The sequence below is a fragment of the Echiichthys vipera genome (genome assembly GCF_963691815.1).
Source record: "Echiichthys vipera genome assembly, chromosome: 23".
NCBI lineage: Eukaryota > Metazoa > Chordata > Actinopteri > Perciformes > Trachinidae > Echiichthys > Echiichthys vipera.
Window position 1 is genome coordinate 5,871,031 of NC_139848.1, and position 21,281 is coordinate 5,892,311.

The window sequence follows — 21,281 nt, forward strand, 5'->3', positions numbered from 1 at the left end:
CACTAAAAACATGTGCTCCTTTTATTTATGCGACTCCATTTCAGGGCGAAAGGCCACAAACTAAAAGAGACGCAGACCATTAATCAAATATATACTTAATTAATGCTGTGTCCTCAAACATGTCACTGAGATTCATGGTTTAAGATGCTGCTTGCCCCTACGACGTCTTCTGTGTTTCCACGTCTGTGTGTTCGCGAGGGTCCAACTCTAAAAGTGACTGTACGGGGCAAGTCTGCCTGTTGCTCCTACATAATCCAGGTGCTCCGCTCTGGTCCAGTAGGGGGCGCGTGTACCCGTATGCACCCTAGCTGCTTTGTGAAAGGCTCATTTCTGCTCCATTTCATGCGTAAATAAAGACGTACGTTATCACCGTTCTCCTCGTCTCTGTCCTCGTGCTTTCATGCTCCTCTACGCTGAACGGAAGTTGATCAAACATCCACTAGAGGGCGTCGCTCACATTCAAAAGTTCCTCCAGTAAAGTTTGATCCCAACAAAGATGGAGGTGATGGAGGAGAGAAGCATCCTGAGTCAAAATGGCGGCAGCGTTGTAGACGGCGGTGGTCTGTGAGACACTAAAGACGTCCCAGAGTGTGGACGGAGAATTCCACACGTTGGTTTGACAGATGAGACAAAGTGACGACCAACGTCTCTTTCAGTGTTTCAGGACGTCCGTCGGGGCTTCGATGACTCGCTCGCTCCTGATATTCACGCCTCTTTTTTGTGTCCGGTGGCCGACACTGCCCCCACCATTTCAGGTGGTACTGCAGCGTTTGCTCCGTATCTGTACGCAGAAGGCTCTGCCGTGTCAGTAAGAAGAAAAGTAAAGGCAGACCTTGATAAAGTTTAAAGACTGTGAGGTCACAGAGTGATAAAGGAGGAAAGCCGCCGTCTTCCAAGGAACGCAAAGATGACGACACCTATCGCCACCAAGTGGAACCGATCGGGAAACGCACAAGCCGACTACAGACCTCGGGTGTCCGCAGCATCGTTCTCGCCAGTGCTCGCTCTTTCATCAACAAGCCGCGCGACATGAGCCAGACCACAGCACGTACCGCTGCGATGATGGTGCACACGGTGATAACGGAGACTTGGCTGCACGAGAACATCCCCGATTGGATTTCAGTTGATTTCTGTGCAACACAACGCAGAGATGTTACTCTTTCACTCCGCTCGTCATCGGCTTTTTGCACATTGCACCTTTTTAATAAATGTTTTCAGTGGTGAAATGATGATAACTTGTGTTCTCAGCTCTACGTCATCAGTTCAAACGAGTCATTGAGTTATAAATGGAGTTTAATGTGGTGATTATGAGGCATGTTTTTATCATCCATCTGTTATTTATGAGTGGCTCCTCCGAGACGCTGAAGGTAAATGAAAGCATTAAAACACAGACACTGCTGCTTCCTCCGTCTGAACCTCTCCGCGCCTGAGGAATCTCCTTTGGCACTTAGTGGCTAATTCACCTGTGAATTCATCCAGGGGGGAGGGAGAGGAGCCATTGTGATATTTAAAGGATGAATTTCCCCGGTGATGAGCGGTGGCAGCCAGGGCAGAGCGGCACTAATATACTTGACCACATGCCAAGCTTTTTCTGCAGGGTGATGAATAAACCCCTGAACATGTCACAAAGCTGCAGCAGGACGTTCACAAAGACTCGCACACACACTCAGCCTGCAGGAACATGGCGTAAGAGCAGACACGAGAGAGGACGGGGTCAAACCTGCCACTTCTTCCATGTGTGTTTGGCGTTTCTACGTCGTCGTTTTGCACCTTTTTTTTAAGTAGTCTTACATTTCTTTATGGTTGTTTTGCGTCGCTGCATTGTCCTAGGCCACAACATGACTTCCACTTAGGGCGCCCGCCCACTGTGCCTCCGTCCCGTGCCCCGTGCTTTAGGGTCCTTGTCCCCCCTCCAGGCCCGTTTGTACTCACACTACCTGGGCCTCGGAGAATGCTTCTTGCTGCCTATACGTCATCACGCCGTAACACGTCACCGCATTGATGACGTCATGGCGATGCGTGGCTTTGTTTCCAGATCTTTCCGTAGACCTCGGAGTTTTTGTGCGTTTTGTCGACTGTTTTTGAATCTTTTCATCGACCAAATCTGCAGTAAACACTCCACCTCCGCATCACACCAACGTGAACCTTTCACCGCCATTGTTATAAATGTCCGCGCATGGTCCCTCCTTCTTTTTTCTACGTCCCAACAGGCGCACAGGAAATGACCTCAGAGCCGCCGTAGGCCTTGTGCTCGTACACGTGCGCAAGCTCGTGCTCGTACACGTGCAGACGTGCTTTACTAAAGCCCACCTCTCCCAAACGGGCAGTGGACGGCAAGCGTGCCGCTCCTAGACGTGGTACGGTTGCATTCACACTGGTCAAAGGAACCAGACTTTAGCCGTGACACGTGCTGGGGCACGGTACGGAGGCGGCCGTAGCTCCCTGACTCAAGCAGACCTAATGTGTCTATGTTCTCGCAGCATGGACGACCGAGCTGACTGTTCGTGGACTTTACAGTCAAAGGAAGTGTGGACGGTGCTTCCATGAGTGTGTGTCATGTTTAGGGTCATTGATTTTGTCCCAGTGCACGGAGGAAGACACAGTAGAAGTAGATCGAACTGATCAATGATGAGGAGGATGCAATAAACAACGGAGCACCAGGACGGAAAGTGATCATTAATATTCAAACCTTGAACTTGTGACACATGTCCTTAAGGATTTGTCCAATCAGCTAACAAGCCATTAGAGTTGGTTTTTGTTTCATTTCATGAAAGGAAGAGTGAGGAATCATGCCTCTCTGGTCTGTTTGCTGTGATTTTAGCCTGTCCTGTAATCTGCTCATCTTAAACAGCTGTGATGGAAAAACCACAGACTCTCTGTGAGCATATGGCTGCTGGAAATGGTTATTATAGCAATATTCATCCAGGGATTAGGACCGGCCGGCTCTCGGCTAATTAAACTTCCGACTCACTGCTCCTCCACTCTGTCAGTCCGACTGAAATGAGTTAATAACGCGGAGTATTGCACCGACTCAGATATCAACGCACCAGTGGGGGGAAAAATATTCTTGTTTCCAATTTTGAGGAAGGCTGACCGACAAGCCCTCCAGCAGTTTGCTGAGGTCCCCGGAGAGCGTCCTTTGTAACTGAAATCTTTCCGCTAACGTGAAGTCTTTAATTTCCCAAATGCTGTCTGTACTTTGTCTTGTTATTCAAAAAGCAAGAATCCTGTGTGTAACGAGGTCAAATGCAGGTCAGTGCAGGTTCTGTTTTAAGAATTACTCCCGTCAACTCTGTCCATGACACATCCTTGATCATAGTGGTTCCACTCCAAACTGGTGGAAATGTGGGCTGCTTGGACTCGTAGCATCATGAACAGAACTGGTTCAGGATCAGAGCTAATGCAGTGGAAGAGGGCCCGACCTCTGGTTCTGCAGGGGGGCGTTCTGAGGAATCCACTTTTCTCTGGACTGAAGCTCTTGCTGCGTTTCCAATTCCTCCTCTTCTCTTTCTTCCTGTGTATCTGTCAGAACCGCCCTCACCTCCTGTTGCAGTCACCGGGGATTGCCTGCATGTTCTATCAAAGCCGGTGACAGTGTCTTTGTCTGCTGGCTTGTTATTGATCGCAGCATCGCTCCGGCTGCCCGCTGAGTGCTCACTTTTGAGAGGGAGGAGGGGTTTTATCGACGGGGGGACCGGTCGCTTACAAACAGAGAGGGTGCGAGAAAATAAAATGTCACCTCAGCGGAGTTTGGCTGGCTTTCACTGTGAGATCCTATTCCAACAGATAAACAAACCCCACTTTCTTTTTGCTGCATGCTCTGCATCCTAGAGTGAAGCTCTGCTGCAGCCCCCGGGGGAGCTGCTCACAAACCGTCCCAGTCTTTGTCATGTTGATGCTCAATTGTAAAGCTGCAGACTAAAGGTCTGTCGTGCAGCATCGAAAGCAGAGAAAGCAAAGCAACAGAGTCATTTTGTATCATCTTGTTGAGACTGATGGAAACAGGATAAAGGGGATATGGATGAAGAAGGAATTAGACGTAAAGTCGTGACTCTTTCACTGTTTAAACAGGCTGCTGTGCTGGGAAAAAACAAACCATAGAACGTCATATTTCCTTTTAAAAGTAACTTACATTACAAGATAACAGCCACTAAAAAGCAGTAATGTAACAGCATCACCTGCTGAGAAAAGTAACTTACCCAAATGAAGACCTCTGCAATTTCTTGTGCATCTCATCTCATCTTCAGCCTCTGATCCTGGATCAGGTCTCGGGGGCAGCAGCTCCAGTAGGGGACCCCAAACTTCCCTTTCCCGGGCCACATTAACCAGCTCTAACTGGGGGATCCTGAGGCGTTCCCAGGCCAGTGTGGAGATCTAATCTCTCCACCTGGTCCTGGGTCTTCCCCGAGGCCTCCTCCCTTTCTTGTGCATGTTCCCTGAAAAAAGTTATTTTTTCGTTTTTTAATTTGAGGAACATGATGCAGTAAGATGTCAAAGGAACCTTAACGACCCCTTGGTTATTTTGGGGTGTGTGCACTGATGTGTGTATCCAGTGCTTGTCGTCTCCTTGTAAATAATTGAACATTTACTGTGTGATATTCTCAGTGTTGTCTGAAAACAGAAGATGCTCTTCACACAGTGAAGTGCTGTACTTTACGAAAAACAACCACCTGCTCCTGAAAATCCCCAAGGTTTAATGTGAAAACAGAGCAGAAATCCAAACATTTAAGCTCTGATGAGGCTAATCAGCGGAGGCCTTTACAGTCAGTGTTGCTTTAATCAGATTTAAACGGCATCATTAGTGCACAAATGCAAATGTTCCCTCTGCCGCGGCTCGCCACTTCCTGCAGGAAGGATAACAGTTTCTTGTGGCTGAAGGGAAGAACGTTTTGCTGCTTCTCTAATCATCATGCAGTCCTCTGCTGACTGTGTTTTCATACACAACCTGAATCACATCTCACTGCTGAAAAGGAAATCAGTAACTTGGTTAACACAATCACATATTTAAATCCTCCAAACATGCAGAGCACACAGCCAAAAGCAGCGAACGATGGATGCCGGGTTGAACCCCTGGAGGCAGAGATTACTACTGGAGCTTTGAATTGTTCTTGGTAGGAAAGATGGTAAATGGTAAATGGACTTGTACTTATATAGCGCCTTTCTGGGTCATGTGACTACTCAAGGCGCTTCACAGTGTTTGTCACATTCACCCGTTCACACAGACATTCACACTGATGGCAGTGGACATCTACAGACCATCTAATCTGACCATTCACACACATTTACACACACATGCGCAGCACGGGGAGCAATTCAGGGTTCAGTGTCTTGCCCAAGGACACTTCGACATGTGGACCGGGGGGAGATGGGGATCAAACCACCAATCTCTCAAACAGAGGACGACCCACTCTTCCACCAAGCCACAGCCACCCAGACACATTAGATATTAGATCCTGAGAGGCTTTTGTCTGTCTATGTTTCTGACCTTCTACATTGTCATTTTCACTCGGAACTGAAATCTGTTTTTGTTTCATTTGGTTATTGCTCTTCGATTGCTCTCCTCCTAAATCACAACTCTCTCCATCTCACTCTATTTCTCGCTCGTGCTCTTTGCTTCGATTTAGAAAAAAAACACCTTTCCCCGTTCAGCCGGGAGTCATTTCTTTCCCCAGCACATATTCAGAAGTGCAGTGATATTTATCGTCTTATTTTCTGCTGCTGCAGCTTTGACCTTTGCACCCTTTAACTGTTAGTGAGCTAGAAAATTAAGCTTCCTACTCCAGCGCTGCTTTTGGAAATTAGCTCTAGATTTGAGCATTGGCTGAACGCCTGAATGCAGATGTGCTTAAAATTGGTTGTTTGGAGCGAGCATCCTCCCTGACATGTTTTGTTTGTGTCCCATTCAGATGAAGAGCTGCCAATGAGCAAATTCCGGGTTGTACCGGTCATGGCTGCCCATCGCATAGTCAGAGTGACCAACAACAATCACATCCTCCCTCGTTGCAAGTCTGAGGGGACGCTCATCGACCTTAGTGAAGGGGTCACTGGGGCCAGTCTTAACGATGTTAAAGGTCAGTATTTCTCTGTATCCACACTTATGCACTGTTGTGTTCTGTATTTCAGTTATGATTGATAAGAAGAACTAATCAAAGGTCATCCAATATCTCTAGCATGTGTAGTTATAATTATAGTCACGTTATTCAGTCGTATGTTGGAAACAGCAGCTTCTCTGGCTCTTTCACTTCACTGGTTGCACTTCTTTGTTTACATGCTCTATATACGCTAATGATGTGAACTAAAAATAGAAACGCATGCAGCTCATCTGCTCATACATGCACTTGGTGATCTGAAAAAATATTGTTGTTGCGTTCAGAATTATTCAAGGTCTTGATTATTTTGTCTGGCATCCTTTTCTCCAGCATCAAGTGCTTCCTTTAAAACTGCAGTTAATTGAACCACCGAACCATTTGGGCACAGACCCTTAATGGCTGAACTGTTGTAGCATCAGCTCATTACATCAACTGGCCCATTATATCTGTGTCTAATTATGAGATAAGTGCTGTTAACTGTGGTATTTTGAGTAATCAGCAATTGAATGATTACGTGCACTCTAAAATGATGACAAACCAGTTACAAAACCACTTTGCATTCAAGGCAGAAGGCGGTCAAAAGTAGTTTCAAGGATTTGCCACATAGCCCTTCATAATGCATTTATCCCTTTCTTTTTCATCTTACGAAAGTGAAATATGTGAATGTTTGTCTGCTTCTTTTGTTTTATTTGTTTGTTTTTTTCCTGTTTGCTTCTTTATTGTTACCAGGTCCTTTTTTAAATATGCTTTTCATGCACAGTCCCTTTGTTGTGCTGTCAACTTCTCCTGCAAAAAACAATAATAAAAAAAGTTGTTTCAAGAGATTCTGTCTTTTTCCTTTTCAGTGCCTTCTCCCAGTGCCTTAAGGCTGGACACCTCAGCCTCCTATGGAGACGCGCAGGAAGTGGTTGCCATAAAGGATTATTGCCCCAGCAGCTTCACCACGCTGAAGTTCTTCAAAGGTGATCGCCTCTATGTGTTGGACACGTCCGGTGGAGAGTGGTGGTACGCCCACAACAACAAGGAAATGGGCTACATTCCAGCAGCTTACGTCCAGCCGCTCAACTTCAGGAACTCTTCGCTTTGCGACAGTGGGATGATTGACAGCGGGGTGATTGACAGTTACGAGGACGGGTCGAAGGAGTTTGGAGGTCTGGGGGAGTGGACAGGTACGGCCCTTAAGCCTTCTCCAATTTACAACAACAGTCTCTTCTCTGTGAACCCTGTTATTCGTCCATTAGGTCAAAACTGCAAAGATTTAGGTGTAAGAAACTCAACAGACCTTATTCTGTTTGATGCACTGGCATCTCCATCAAACTTTAACACGAGTACAGTCATGACCAATGGGTTCAGCAGCGGACACATTAACACTACAACCCCCACCAGCCCAAACCAAGAGAAGCTACCAAACCTCCACAGGGATAACCCATTCTTCAGGAGTAAGCGTTCCCACAGTCTCTCAGAACTTTCAGTCCTGCAGGCGCAGTCAAATCCCACCTTACCTTCTTCGGGATTCTTCACAGGCCTAAAGGCTCCGTCACCGGAACAGTTTCAGAGCAGGGAGGACTTTAGGACTGCTTGGTTGAACCACAGAAAGCTAGCCAGGTCTTGCCATGACCTTGACTCCCTGGGCCAGAGTCCTGGGTGGGGCCAGACACAGCCGGTGGAGACAAACATCGTGTGCAGGTTGGACAGTAACGGAGGAGTCGTTCAGCTCCCGAACACCCAAATCAGCATACACATCCCTGAAGGCCACGTCAGCCACGGAGACCACCAGCAGATCTCCATGAAAGCCTTACTAGACCCTCCTCTGGAGCTCAACGGTGACCACTGCTCCACTGTCAGCCCCGTGGTGGAGATCAAGCTGAGCAACATGGAGACCAAGTCCTTTATCACATTGGAGATAAAAGTATTAGTTACTGTCAAGAAGGAGAGTTGTCACACTGCAGAGGTCCTTTGTGTTCGAAGTGACTGCAAAGAAGGGCCTTACATGCCCATTCCTAATGCTTACATTTACAAGGACACAGTACAGGTGCAGCTGGATAGTCTAGAGCCTTGCATGTATGTGGCTGTTGTGGTTCAGTCACAGTACCTCAGCCACAATACTACTGTTTGGGACCATGTGCAGAGGAAAGTAACTTTGGGCGTCTACGGACCCAAGCACATTCACCCTTCCTTCAAGACAGTCGTGGCCATGTTTGGGCATGACTGCGCTCCCAATACATTGTTGGTAAACGAGGTGGGGCGACAGGCAAGCTCCAGTCCGCCAGTGGCCCTCCAGCTTTGGGGGAAGCACCAGTTTGTGCTGGGGTTCCCTCAGGACCTCCAGGTGGGATTGTACTCCAACATGTCCAACTATCAGGTGAAGGCGAGTGAGAGTGCGGGGATGATTCGGGGATTTCAGGTCAAACTGGGGAAAGTCAGCAGGCTCCTGTATATGATCACATCACACAACCCCAACAGTATCTCAGACTTCACTCTCAGGGTCCAAGTCAAGGACGCACTTGACTGTATCCTCACCCAGTTCTGCGTCCAAACCCCAACGCCACCGCCAAAGACCGGAGGGAAGATAACAGGCCAGAGGAGGTTTTTAAAAAAGAAGGATGTGGATAAGATTGTCCTCTCACCACTGGCTGTCACTTCCAAATACCCAAAATTTCAGGACCGGTGCATTACCAGCCTTAAATTTGGCAAGTTGATCAAAACAGTGATTAGGCAGCACAAGAGCACGTATCTGTTGGAGTACAAAAAGGGGGATGTTATTGCGTTGCTCAGTGAGGAGAAAATCAAATTGCGAGGGCAGCTGCGGACCAAAGAGTGGTACATCAGCTACTATCAGGGGAAGATAGGCCTTGTCCATGCCAAGAACGTTTTAGTTCTGGGTAAGGTGAAGCCCATTTATTGGTGTGGGCCAGATCTAACAACCACAATGCTGCTGGAGCAGACCCTGAAGCCTTGCAAATTTCTTACGTACATCTATGCAACAGTGAGGACGGTTTTAATGGAGAATTTGGGCAGCTGGAGGACGTTTGCTGACGCCCTGGGGTACGGGAATTTGCCGCTGAATTACTTTTGCCGGACAGAGCTGGACAATGAGCCGGAGAGGGTGGCGTCGGTTCTGGAGAAACTCAAAGAGGAGTGTACGAACACGGAGAACAAGGAGAGGAAGTCCTTCCAGAGGGAACTTATGATGGTAAGACCAGTCATGTTTTTATTTCTCATTGGTTTATGGTATAAGTAGTAAGTAAGTAGTGTTGGAATGAACAGAATTTATTTGTTATTGTTTTTAAAAATAGTGCTGTGATAGACACATGGATAATAACAATAATAACATTTCACACTGACCTGGCAGAAGCCTAAAATGATTTCTTTGACATGACGTTGAATTGTCGTTAAGACTCAGTAGAGCACTAACGAAGTCAAAACCAACTTCCCACCAAACGACTGTCAATGTAATGACGGTCGTTGGCACTTGACCACAAAGGGTTCCAGTGACACCATCGGCCTTGTGAGAGGTTAAATACCTGGATCTCCACACCAGGTAGTTGGGCCAGTCCCTGCCTCGTCCTGGTCCTGGTCCTGGTCCTGGTCCAGTCCCTGCCTGGTCCTGGTCCAGTCCCTGCCTGGTCCTGGTCCAGTCCCAGCCTGGTCCTGGTCCTGGTCCAGTCCCAGCCTGGTCCTGGTCCTGGTCCTGGTCCTGGTCCTGGTCCAGTCCCAGCCTGGTCAGATGTGTACATGAACTGATGAAGCCTCTTGGATGAGAGGTGAAACGTCTTCCTAGACAAATAACCAAGTCCAGTTGCTTTTGACTGAAATTGCTTTGAGGATGACGTTGACTTGGTCATTCCTCTCATGTTGTGTTTTGTCTTTTGGCTAATGAGAATAAGAATCTCTCCACCTGGTTAAGTCAGGAACTGTGAAACTGCATCCCTTTTTCCTAAAGGTAAAAAAATCACCTGATGATGAAAACACAGACTAACAGACAAACAGACAATCGTCCAAAACTCAAATATAGTGAATATGATGATAAAGAACAGAGACCAGCAGTAAATTCTCCCATTTGAGAGGCTGGAATCAGACAATTTATCACATTTTTGTTTAAATAAATGACTTGATTTGACGACTCCTTCGTCACTGGTGCAGCTGAAAGTTCACAATCACTGAACTGTCCTTGGGCCGAGAGATACAGTCCATAAAGGTGTAAAACTGGAGCCATTCTCCGATATTACAGCTGTTACACTGCTGCAGAAACATTCATGCTCAACAAAAGCCTTTACTGCAGAAATAAATGTTAAGGAAAATTGTCCGGCATTACTGTTACACTGCTGCAACAGCTATTAAGCTCAAATGATGCACATTACAAACGGAGCATCCCTCGGCTGGTTGCTGCATCATTAAGCTTTGTTCAAGCTGAAAGGAACAAAAATGTAATTTCCTAAACAGCCAGAGTCAATCGCAATCTGATTGATTAGTGCCTCTTTGGGACCTTGGCCCTCAACATGATTTCTTTCCACTTCAGCCGTGCTGCAGTCGGATAATTTGAGTGTGAACTGGAAGGATTTGAGTCATGTGAATGGTAAACAACTTGTCCCACAGCCTGAGGTGGCTCACAGTGGGAACAGCCACCACATGAGAAATGAAGCGGGGGTTGGAGGAGAAAATCCTGTAAATGAAAGCATGTAAATAAAAGTTAACATCTGCAGTTTTGAGCAAAAACAACTCTGTCAAGCAAACCCACGCCGGCCTGGATGTGCCTTAATTCTCAGACCGCGCCGGCACCCTGGGGGGAGCAAAATAGTCCCGAGACATTTCCCTCGTCACTATTCAGAAAGTGCTTTAGCAAAGTACATTTTCCAACCGCTGTTTACCCAGGCAGTGTTGATGAAGCGTGCATGCACTTTTGTCGCAGCAACATACTCAGGGCGGCCGCCGCAGCAGCAGCTGGGGGTAAAGTGCCTTGCTAAATGGGACTCTGACAGCTACGGTTAAGGTAAAGGAGCGTGACTCATTTGCTGTTCTTGCTTTTTACTGTGCAGAGAAACTCACCTGTACCTTCCACTGTCAAAGTGCCCTTGGGTTTATAGATATTTAACTTTAGTTTTACGTTGATACATTTCATTTACATTGCATTAACATTTTTTAAGATTTCCTCTTCCTGTGAAGTAGCCTAGGATCATTGGAGCTTTTTGTTTTTACCAAGACGACTCGTACGTTTATGCATAAAGTAACTAATAAATACCCTAAATTTACAGAGATGAATGCCACAGTTAGTTGTTTTTAGTGTATTTTGTCAGGTCCCTCAGTTTAATGAACATTTATAAACCATCATAAACTATAATTGAATTCATTTTGACTGTCAAGCATTCTCTCCGTCTGGAAACAGATGATATGTGACCTCCCCATAATTACCAAGTCCAAAGCGAAGGAGGCTTGCTTTCATGTTTTCTAAAAGGCTTTTATTCTGGCAGCTAGCTTCAACACCTGCTGACTCTTTTAAACTTAGTGTGCACAAAGAGCACCTTGGCTTTCCTATCTCAGGACCAGACTCTGAATGTGTACTGGAAAAAGAAACAAGCACACACTCAGATGTCACACTTTGATCCTCAAGGACGATATGAGGACAATATGAAAATGTCTTCTGCTGACCTTGATGGAAACATTTGTCCACAAGTGTTTGACAGACACACAGATGGGGATGTTTCCTGGCTGAACGCAGCTACACACAGAAACGTGTCATGTTTAAAGGCCCAGAAAATGATTTCATTATGTTGTGTCTCAGCCAGACATCCAGGGCCTCTGCAAGCTGTTCAGGCCAAATACAATTTAACATTAGTGTTTGTTGAAAATGTTGACGAAACCAACAAGTGACGTTGACTTTTTCAGTGTTATGTAATGGAGCCAAAGCTCAGTTTGGCGTCTGTTTGAGGTTAAACTCTGTGCATGCTCTTCTGTGTCTAATATGTGCAGGAGAAGACAGGTTGGGTTATCGGAAATGTGACATTTTTGGCTATTTTCTAACACTTTGAGCGCTGCTTGATTTTGTTTTTATGCAGCGGTTTCATCATCTTTTACATTTTAGCACAAGGTCATCTGCCTTCACAGCTTTGTCTGATAATGAAAAAGGACATCATTTCACGTTCTGTCTGGTCAGCTACTGTATCAGATCAAGTGAATTTAAGGGCATCCAACGTATTTTCTGTATTTCTATATTATTATTGTATTTCAAATTGGGCAGTTCGGTCAAACATGTGCAACAGATGTTCCAGTATCACTCACTCAGGTCAAAATTTAGCTTTTAATCAGTGAAGAGTAGATAGATTTTCTCCTGGATCTTTATTTAATACTTGTCTCCTGCTCGCTGTGTTGTTGACTCGTAAACCACCCCAGGATGTGTGTGAATGTGTGAATGTGTGAATGTGTGCGTCCCCTGCGACATTTTCCCCAGACGGCAGTAAATTGTCATCAGGCTGCAGGAACAAGGTCCAGTGAGTCACACAGCCCTGAATGATTAAATGTTCTCCTCAAAGGAAAAGAAAAAGCCTGTCTGATATAGTTGTTACTCATAAAACATTCCTACGTTTAGAAATCCTCGATTAGCAAACAAGGCACTTATTCTTTTAATAATGAGGCTTTTATCCAGTCAAGACCTTGTGTCTGAGGACAGAACGCACACACAACTGTTCCAAATAAAAGTGTCTTGTTGATTTGGGAGGACGTGTTGGAGCAGAAGGGGACGAGGTGAGCTCATCTCAAGGGCACTGGAATGGGAATCGATGTATCCTGGAAGGTGTCATGTGAGTGGGGGCAATGCTCCATTGTCCTCCCTGTGGTTTCTGCAATGAGAGAGGACCAAAAAAAAGGGGATTGGTGGGAGGGAAATGGAAAAGAAAGAGTTGGTAACATGAACAAGGCGTGGTCTTTGTGTCCCCGCATCATTACGTTGACTTCATTCATTTGTGTAGTCGCGTAATTCCCCTGAAAACCACAAACTGTGGATGGAACATTTCCGCCTCGTGCCTTTTCACACATCATGCCCTTGTTTTAAATCCACTGTTTTCACTTCTAGTCAAGGCAAAATCTTGACATTATCAGCTGATGTTCTGGATGAAGTGAAAGCACTTCCTGTTCTCGATTGCCTGACTTCCTAAAGGGCAACATCTGCCTGCAGCACGCCAAACACCTCTGCTTACTGTTTCCTATGTAAGCCTATACAGCGGCGCAATTGAAATGCCACAGTGTTATTTCCTAGTATCGCTGTGCCCCGGAGCTGCAGAGAAGTAGCAAAAAACCCTCAACACAACCATCAACCTTCACCGTAGAGATGATTAAAGGCCAGCTCTAAGCCCACCGTGTCCCCCTTTCATTCATTCACCGCGTTATGCAGAAAGCTCACTTTCTGTGGTCATGGAAACGCTCTGAGTGCACGTTGAGTATCTTCAAGGGAGACACGTTGGTGCCAGTCGTCCTTCTCATCCACGTACTTGTGTGGACCGCGTCTCTGCCCTCAGAGGTGCAGGACGAACCTGTTCACTGTGGCTTTTTCTGTGCACCCAGTATGTGTGCATGTTTTTGAGTAGAACAGCAGCATCACTCACAAAGCTCTGCTCATCTTGGTGTCTTCAGTCTGCAGCACAATGAGGTGAGCTCATCGGCTCAGCAGCAGAGAGGTTTTGAGAAATCTTAATCTAAATGCAAAAGTTCAAAGTTGTGCTGCTGTCACCCTGCTGGCTTTAGGTGCAGCTCTGGACTGTGTGAAACGTAAAAAGATGAAAGCGCTCATGGTTGTTCTTCAGGGTTTAGCCCAGCTCATCACATCTCCTCCTCTCCTGCACACCAGACGACAGGTGTTCTCACGTGAAATGTGAGCAGGCATTGATCAGGACGGAGCTGGAGGCCTGGGGGGGGGGGGGCACCCGACACCGCTCCGGAAGGTCTTTTAACGCCGAGGCTCGAGTTACGAAGGAAAGGGACAAATGAGAGAGCCGGGAGAGTGTCGTTTAATAATAGATCCACGCAGAGAGACGGGCGGAGCACTCCTGCAGGCTCGTAATCAAACACCTGCTTGGACTCTTTAGTCATAAAAGTCATAAAATTAGACTTCTGTGTCAAAGTGCAGCCGCCTCGACCCCCCTGTGACAGCCAGGTAAAATCAGCATGGTAACCACACAGAGGGTATTTAACCTGATTATCTGCTGCAAGCGTATTGGACCAGACACTAGAAATGTGCAGAGGAACATGAGCTCCTCTGCGGCTCATCAGAACGAGCAGGAGTTGATATTTAAAGCTAAAACAGTTGCAGGAAAAGCACCAAATCAACAGAGCAGAGTTCAAAGGGAAGCGAAGTGAGGCGTCTGAACTCAGCAGATGCAAGGGAAGCACCCATCTGTCGTGAAAGAAAGGGAATTCTGAGCTGTGAAATCACCTCAAACTCGACCGCTGCGACTTAAAAATGAAGAAATCAATGAGGAGAATTTGGCTTCTGTCCATCGAGACAGTAAGAAGAGAAAGCTGAAGGCAGACGTGGGCAGAGATGTCAAATAAAGTCTAATTAGATACGCAGAAATAGTTTCTCATGCACGGTGCATCGCTAACGTCTTAGACAAATGTGACTGTTTAGAAAGTAAAGCTGTGAAATGAATCAATACATCATGAAATATTGTCGTTATCTCTGCTTTCATCACTGTTTCTTGGTTGTAGTGCGTTGTTTTTTAATATAAAAGCTCAGCTCCCGACATTTATAATGTCACTTTCAGGGCTGCAGATGCTGCATTTTTAAAAGCTAGAGTTTGTTGTTTTGAAGTGAATATATGAAACTTTGTTGTTGTATCATCTCTCTCCCTCTCTTTCTCTTCTCCACCTGTCAGTATTGCTCCACCTCCCCCTGATCAGCGGTCAGCTCCGTCTGCTCGGGGCTTCCTGCAGGTCGCCGCTCTCTCCTATTTTTCAGACACTAAGGTCTCTCAGCAGCAGACTGTTTTCTATTTTTAGAGCCGAGTCATGTTATTATTTAATAAAGTGGACGCTTCAACTGAAGCCCGACTGGAAACGGAGACGAAAAGCAAACGTGCTGTGGCGCCGTTTCACAGAGAGCACGCATGCACCAACGTTGTTGCATTAATCATCGGTTTTATTCACAATTCCTGAAAAAACAACCAAAGAATTAAAAAGCAAACTCTTCATCACCACCACGAAGGTCTGATGCATTAAAGAGAGGGACTGAAATGTAAATGTCTCAGCTGGAACCAAAGTGTCCTTGAGCAAAACACTGAGCTTTGACCTCCATCTGGTGCAGCTTGAGGAGGAGAACGTGTGTCTCACAGGGGGACGCCTCCTCTCCAAAAGCAAAATTCACATCAAGAGTTTTTCCTACTCTCAAAAAACAACCAGACTGTCCTGTCACTCATCTGTAATCCACAGAGCAAAGAAGGACATCAGGCGACGTAGTAGAAGTGTGTGTGTGTGTGTGTGTGTGTCCACGTAGGGAGGAGGGTCGGGATGGTGGATGGGTCCCGGTTTTGTTGTTAAAACTTAACCGTCACAGTCGGAAATGATGTAAACTCTTCTGACCTCCTGACCTCTATTTTGAAACACAAACTCCTTCCTGTCGCGTCTCCTGCTTTAATCCTCCATCATGCCCATTTCCTGTGTGTGTGTGTGTGTGTGTGTGTGTGTGTGTGTGTGTCTATAATTAGACTTGTGAAGCCTGAATCAGCAGTCGGAGACGTCCCAGTGAAAGGCCAAAGTGCTCGTCGGCCAGGTGCTAGAGACAGATAGAAGCAGACAGAGAGAAAGAGGTGTGTGTGTGTGTGTGGTGTCTGTGTCAGAAGCACTGAATTCCTCGTGTTGGTTTGTGAAGAGCAACCTGCACGTCGTAGATTATCCAGGTTATCTCACTTCATTACAGAGCTGCAGCTCATGATGAGGAGCGTGGACGATAAAGGACCGGAGAGGAAGCAGGAAGAGGTCCTTCTAATAAATGGACATGACGTGATTATGAGGTTCCTCCTGCTTTATCTTTGAAATGAAAGCTTCTGCCAACAGACTCACTGATGTACGGTGCTGCGTTCAAAATACAAATACTTGGATCATAAATGAAAGACCAAAGCTACTACAGCTGAATCAGACATGAGCTGTAGGAAAGTATTAATCACAAAAGTGAAAAGCATCTGTATCTCACAAAGAACATGAATAAACACACGGTAGAACCTCCGTTTGTCTCACCTGTAAGTAAGAATATTACACCATAGCACAGCCACAACTTCTGCTAACGGAGAACCAGAAGAGAGAGCGTCTGGAGTTGAGGAGGACGTCCTGCGTGTTATGGAAACCTGCACGCGTGCATCTTTGTCACATTATGATTGGTTTAACCAAAGCGCTCTGATGAAGCTCGTCTGTGAGCTCGTCTGCAGTCGGAGCTCTAACAAGGAGGTCACCACAGGACAGTGCATCACTTTCAGGGGTGTGTGTGTGTGTGTGTGTGTGTGTGTGTGTGTGTGTGTGTGTGTGTGTGTGTGTGTGTGTGTGTGTGTGTGTGTGTGTGTGTGTGTGTGTGTGTGTGTGTGTGTGTGTGTGTGTGTGTGTGTGTGTGTGTGTGTGTGTGTGTGTGTGTGTGTGTGTGTGTGTGTGTGTGTGCAGAGATATCCCTGCTCTTTCTGAACCAACGTCTTGTCTCTGGACTGGATGCGCGCGCACACACACACACAGGCACAAGCACACACACACACACACACTTTTTGTTCTTGATGAAAAAATAAATAAAAACCCTCCGTGGCCGTCTCTTCTTGCCTGCGGTGCTTTTTCTTTTATTTATGCTCAGTGTTTTCGAACCCTCATTTAACCGGTTTATCCGAGTGTGTTTACAGCAGCAGCCCGAGGGTCGTCATGACTACTTACGGGATAATTAGATTCATGAACTCACCCATGAAGAAGGTTCTTTTTTCGTGTTTGAAGCTTTTGTCTTTGCCATAAACGCCCCTGTGGCGAGCTTCAGGATGAACCGTAGAATTCTATAAACACACTTTTATTTCCTACACAAATGTTGACTTCTCTCACCCTTTATTGTATCTCTCGTGAAATAGTGGACAGTTTAACCCAATTAGCCTCGACGGGGATTCAAATGGAACAACTGGAATAGGGAAACTCACTTCTGTTTAACACGCAGACATATTTAACTGGGGAATTCAGTCCCACTACTCTGGCGTCTAAGGGGATTTCATTATTATAACACCTAAATCTTTATCTCTTCCTGGGGTCCTTCCAGATCACGAATGCTCCAAAATTTTACATGTTAATGTAATTTCTTTCAAGATGACTCAAGAAAACATTCAGGAGCTGTGAAATCTGCAGGAACCTGTACTGAATCTGTGTCTTTTAATGTAACCAGCAGGTGTGGTCAGAGTCAGACCTTTCCATATCCTGCACATCGATGTTTCTGCTGGTGTATCAACAAAGAACAGTGAACTATATATAAAAAGACACTTGGCGACTTACTCAACCTATTTCCATTGTTGACTTCCTCTCTTCCCCCCATCAGGCGTTGCTGAAGATGGACTGCCAAGGTCTGGTGGCCAGACTGGTCCTGGACTTCGTCTTGCTGACCACAGCGGTGGAGGTGGCGTTCCGGTGGAGGGAACTGGCCGAGAAGCTTGCTCGAGTGTCCAGACAGCAGATGGAAGCTTACGAGGCTCCGCACCGCGACAGGAACGGTCTACTGGAGAATGAGGTGAGACACCGCGTGTTCAAACAGGAAGTATAACGTTGCCATGGAGTCCGTGAGTTAGCTTTGTTTACATTTTGGTCCGTCCTCTCCCCCCTCCCCTTCAGTCCATGTGGAAGCCGGCCTATGACTTCCTCCTGACGTGGGCCGCACACGTGGGGGACAGCTACAGAGATGTCATCCAGGAGCTCCACCTCGGCCTGGACAAGATGAGGAACCCCATCACCAAGAGGTGGAAGCACCTGACGGGGACGCTCATCCTCGTCAACTGCCTGGATACGCTCCGCGGCGCCGCCTTCTGTCCCACCGGGTACGGAGACTTCGCTGTGTGAAGACTTTCATCCACCTGGAGAACATTTGTCTACTTGGGCTCATCGTGGGACCACTGGAGCTCAGTAGATTAGTCTTTGGACGTTTGACCGGAGGACATTAAGGACTCCGAACTCTTCAGGGTGTCTTGTAAACCTTCTACCTTCAGGTCAGATCTGTGCGTCCCTGTCTCTCGTCTGGAGTCTTGGATCGCGAGTATCGATCGGTTCTTCTCGGATTAAAACGCCACTGGACGATTTCTGGTATTGCATTAGTAAACGTGAAACTGGAGGAGTGACCTCTTTCTGTTTTTCATGCCTCTTGTTCTCTTTTTACTCTTCTCCCCCTCTGTCTTTACCACACGTCTGTACTATCTTGTTCTATCTACAGTACTTATTTTTCCCTTTCTTTCTTTGTTACCATCGAGACACAACCCTGTCCTACACGGTCACATGTTCTCTTCCTGTCTCTCACACAGTTGATTACAGTTTGTATGATTTGTTCTTCCCATTTCCACATCCCCCCTCAGGACAACATCAGAGACCTCAACCCCTGCAGTACGTACCCACTAGGGCTGGGTATTGTTACAAAAATGACCATCCCAGTACCAGTAAGAGCTCCTCATACCCTGTACTTTGTTTCATACCTTCTTTTTTCTACCTCATTCGATACCCATCATGTCAATGGAAGCATCTCTGCACGCTGAACCGCCAACTCAACGTCAAACTCACCGCGCTCCACCGCACCACAGACTATGTGAGCTGAAGCTGCTGCAGGGGCGAGCTAATCCCATGTCAAATTCAACCGAAGCACGCTTGTGCTGTCTGGCTGCAAGCAAAACCACGCAACTTGTATTTTTTCTCACAAAGAATCCAACGCAGGTATCGTTTCACTGGAGAAGTTTACTTGTACTGGGTCGTTTCAGCCGATAAGAGGAAGTGAGACATTCATACATTAGGAGGTTTGTCTGCAGTAATTAGCTTTGCCAAACAGAGTTAGCCCAATGCTAACTGTAGTAAAGTGAAGGTACAGTATGTCTGTTTATGCAAGATATACTTCTATTTTTTATACTTGCAGAATCCACAGTGTTATTCTTATGTACTTTTCTTGGTTTCCACCATGTTTCAGCCGATGTAACCATGCTGACACAGATGAAATGTTTTGCAACTTTGGCTTTTTTAAACTACCTGACATCTCCAGTGTGCAGCAGAAATATAAAAGTTATCATTTTACAGGATAGGCAGTGTTTAAACTAAAGACATATCAGCTGTTATAGTCCGATATCTGTGAACTTCAGGACAGGCTTAAATAAAAGAAACACTTTAAACTGTGAAGATGAAGTATCCAAAAACAACTCCAGTCTTTGTTAAATGTCTATTTAAAGAAGCCTTTATCCTTCATTTGTGTTTTCCAGCGTTTCGTCTTTGAGTTTGTGATCTCAGCCCGTGCAGTCCATCAGCTTTTGTTCAGTTTTCATCTCAGTGTTAGTCCTCGTTTGGTTTCAGTTTGTTCTGTGACTGCTGCCGTGTTCCTGTCCGTCTGCAATATGAGCAGAGTTTATATATTTGTACTGACGTGTCACCAGGTCTCAGATCTGTTTCTTTCACAAAGTTTCAATAAAACTGGACATTTAAAACGTTGTGAAAGCCACTTTGTGTTTCTGCGCAGGAGAAAAGACCAAGGGATATCTGGAGAGGGTTCTGGTGTCTGTAGCGGGTGCTGCAGGTTCTGGTGTCTGTAGCGGGTGCTGCAGGTTCTGGTGTTTCTGGATCTGGTGCTGCAGGTTCTGGTGTTTCTGGATCGGGTGCTGCAGGTTCTGGTGTTACCATCTAATCTAACCGTTCACACCACATTTACACACCCATGCGCAGCACGAGGAGCAATTCAGGGTTCAGTTTCTTGGCTGGGGATTGAACCGCCAATCTCTCAAATGGAGGACGACCCACTCTTCCACGGATCCACAGCCGCAGAAGGATTGGACGTTAACCCAACTGTTTAGGGATAAAAACCACGATTTAGCCCTAAAGAATGAATGAAAATGGTCCAAAATCTTCCAGAATCGCACATTAGGACCTCGAGGAACACCGTAGAAGAGTCCATGCTGTGATTTGGGCTCAAAAACCTCTGACATTTAATAGACTTTCAGAGGTCAGAGGTCAACGGACCCCTTTGAAAACAGACTCCAGTCTTTGCTGTGTGAAACTGTGGAGATAGAAAATCTAAGATGCTGTAGCTTTTGTGGGACGCAACAATCCTACCCCAAGGTCCTCCGACTCACGACTCTAACTCAACAGACGCATTTCCATGGCAACTGAGAAGTCCAGTAACACAGTGTGTGTCTGTCGGGGTTCGGACTTTGCGATGGATAGATGACGGCCCAGTCGGCAAACTTCAGTGTGGTGATTTTTTTATTGAAACCAAAGAAAAGTATCAACAGGTGGCAAAGCAAAAGTAGCAATTAGGACCCACATGCCTCTCAGCCAAATGCCCCCCCTCTCAAGCGAGCTGAGCTTTCTTTATATACCCCTTGGCCCCTCCCCCGGGCAAACCAATTATCCCAGCACAGGGGTTTTAACACATAAACAGGGAAACAGAATACCCAAACACACAAAAACCCCAATCACCTCTTACATCAGTATGTGGCACTAACAACCCTCCATACAGCTGTGCCATTGTTCACACAGAACACCTCAATTCCCCATACGATCATCCTAAATCATATTATTAGTGTAGTCCGCGGTCAGCTGACCCATTGAAGCGCGCCGACCAATGCTATTTATGTCATGACCCGGAACTGCCTCGGTTTGGCCCGTGGACCCGAGACAGACCTCTGCAGCAACAACAGGTGAGCGTGTGTGTGCGTGTATGTGTGTGTGTATGTGTGTGTATATATGTGTGTGTGTATATGTGTGTGTGCACCCTCGACGACCTAAGGTGGGCAAACAGGGTTCAGGGAAATGCGCGTGAGCTGGTGTCACTGCTGCTTGGCTCCGCCGGAACAATGAGAGCGCAGCGCGCGCTCCCACACCGGTGTGGTGCGTGTTCAGCCCCCCTGCTGTGAAACGCACCCCCTCACATTAAAGGTGATATTGTGGATCAGAAGGCTGTTGTTTCCATCTATAGGAGCAGTTTATATACAGGTAACCCTCAGCGGTCAGAACATTGGT

At 46.4% G+C, this 21,281-nt stretch overlaps 1 protein-coding gene across 1 annotated transcript; it reads left to right on the plus strand.

The window, feature by feature from the left end:
- Positions 1 to 5,944: 5,944 nt before the first annotated feature.
- Positions 5,945 to 18,137, plus strand: LOC310964805 (SH3 domain-binding protein 4-A-like; the record flags this gene model as incomplete). Its single annotated transcript, XM_083938073.1, has 4 exons — positions 5,945 to 6,071; positions 6,935 to 9,282; positions 17,623 to 17,811; positions 17,913 to 18,137. Exons 1-4 carry the CDS (start codon positions 5,948 to 5,950, stop codon positions 18,135 to 18,137), a joined length of 2,886 nt encoding a protein of 961 aa, XP_083794199.1. The 5' UTR covers positions 5,945 to 5,947.
- Between the last annotated feature and the right edge of the window lie 3,144 nt (positions 18,138 to 21,281).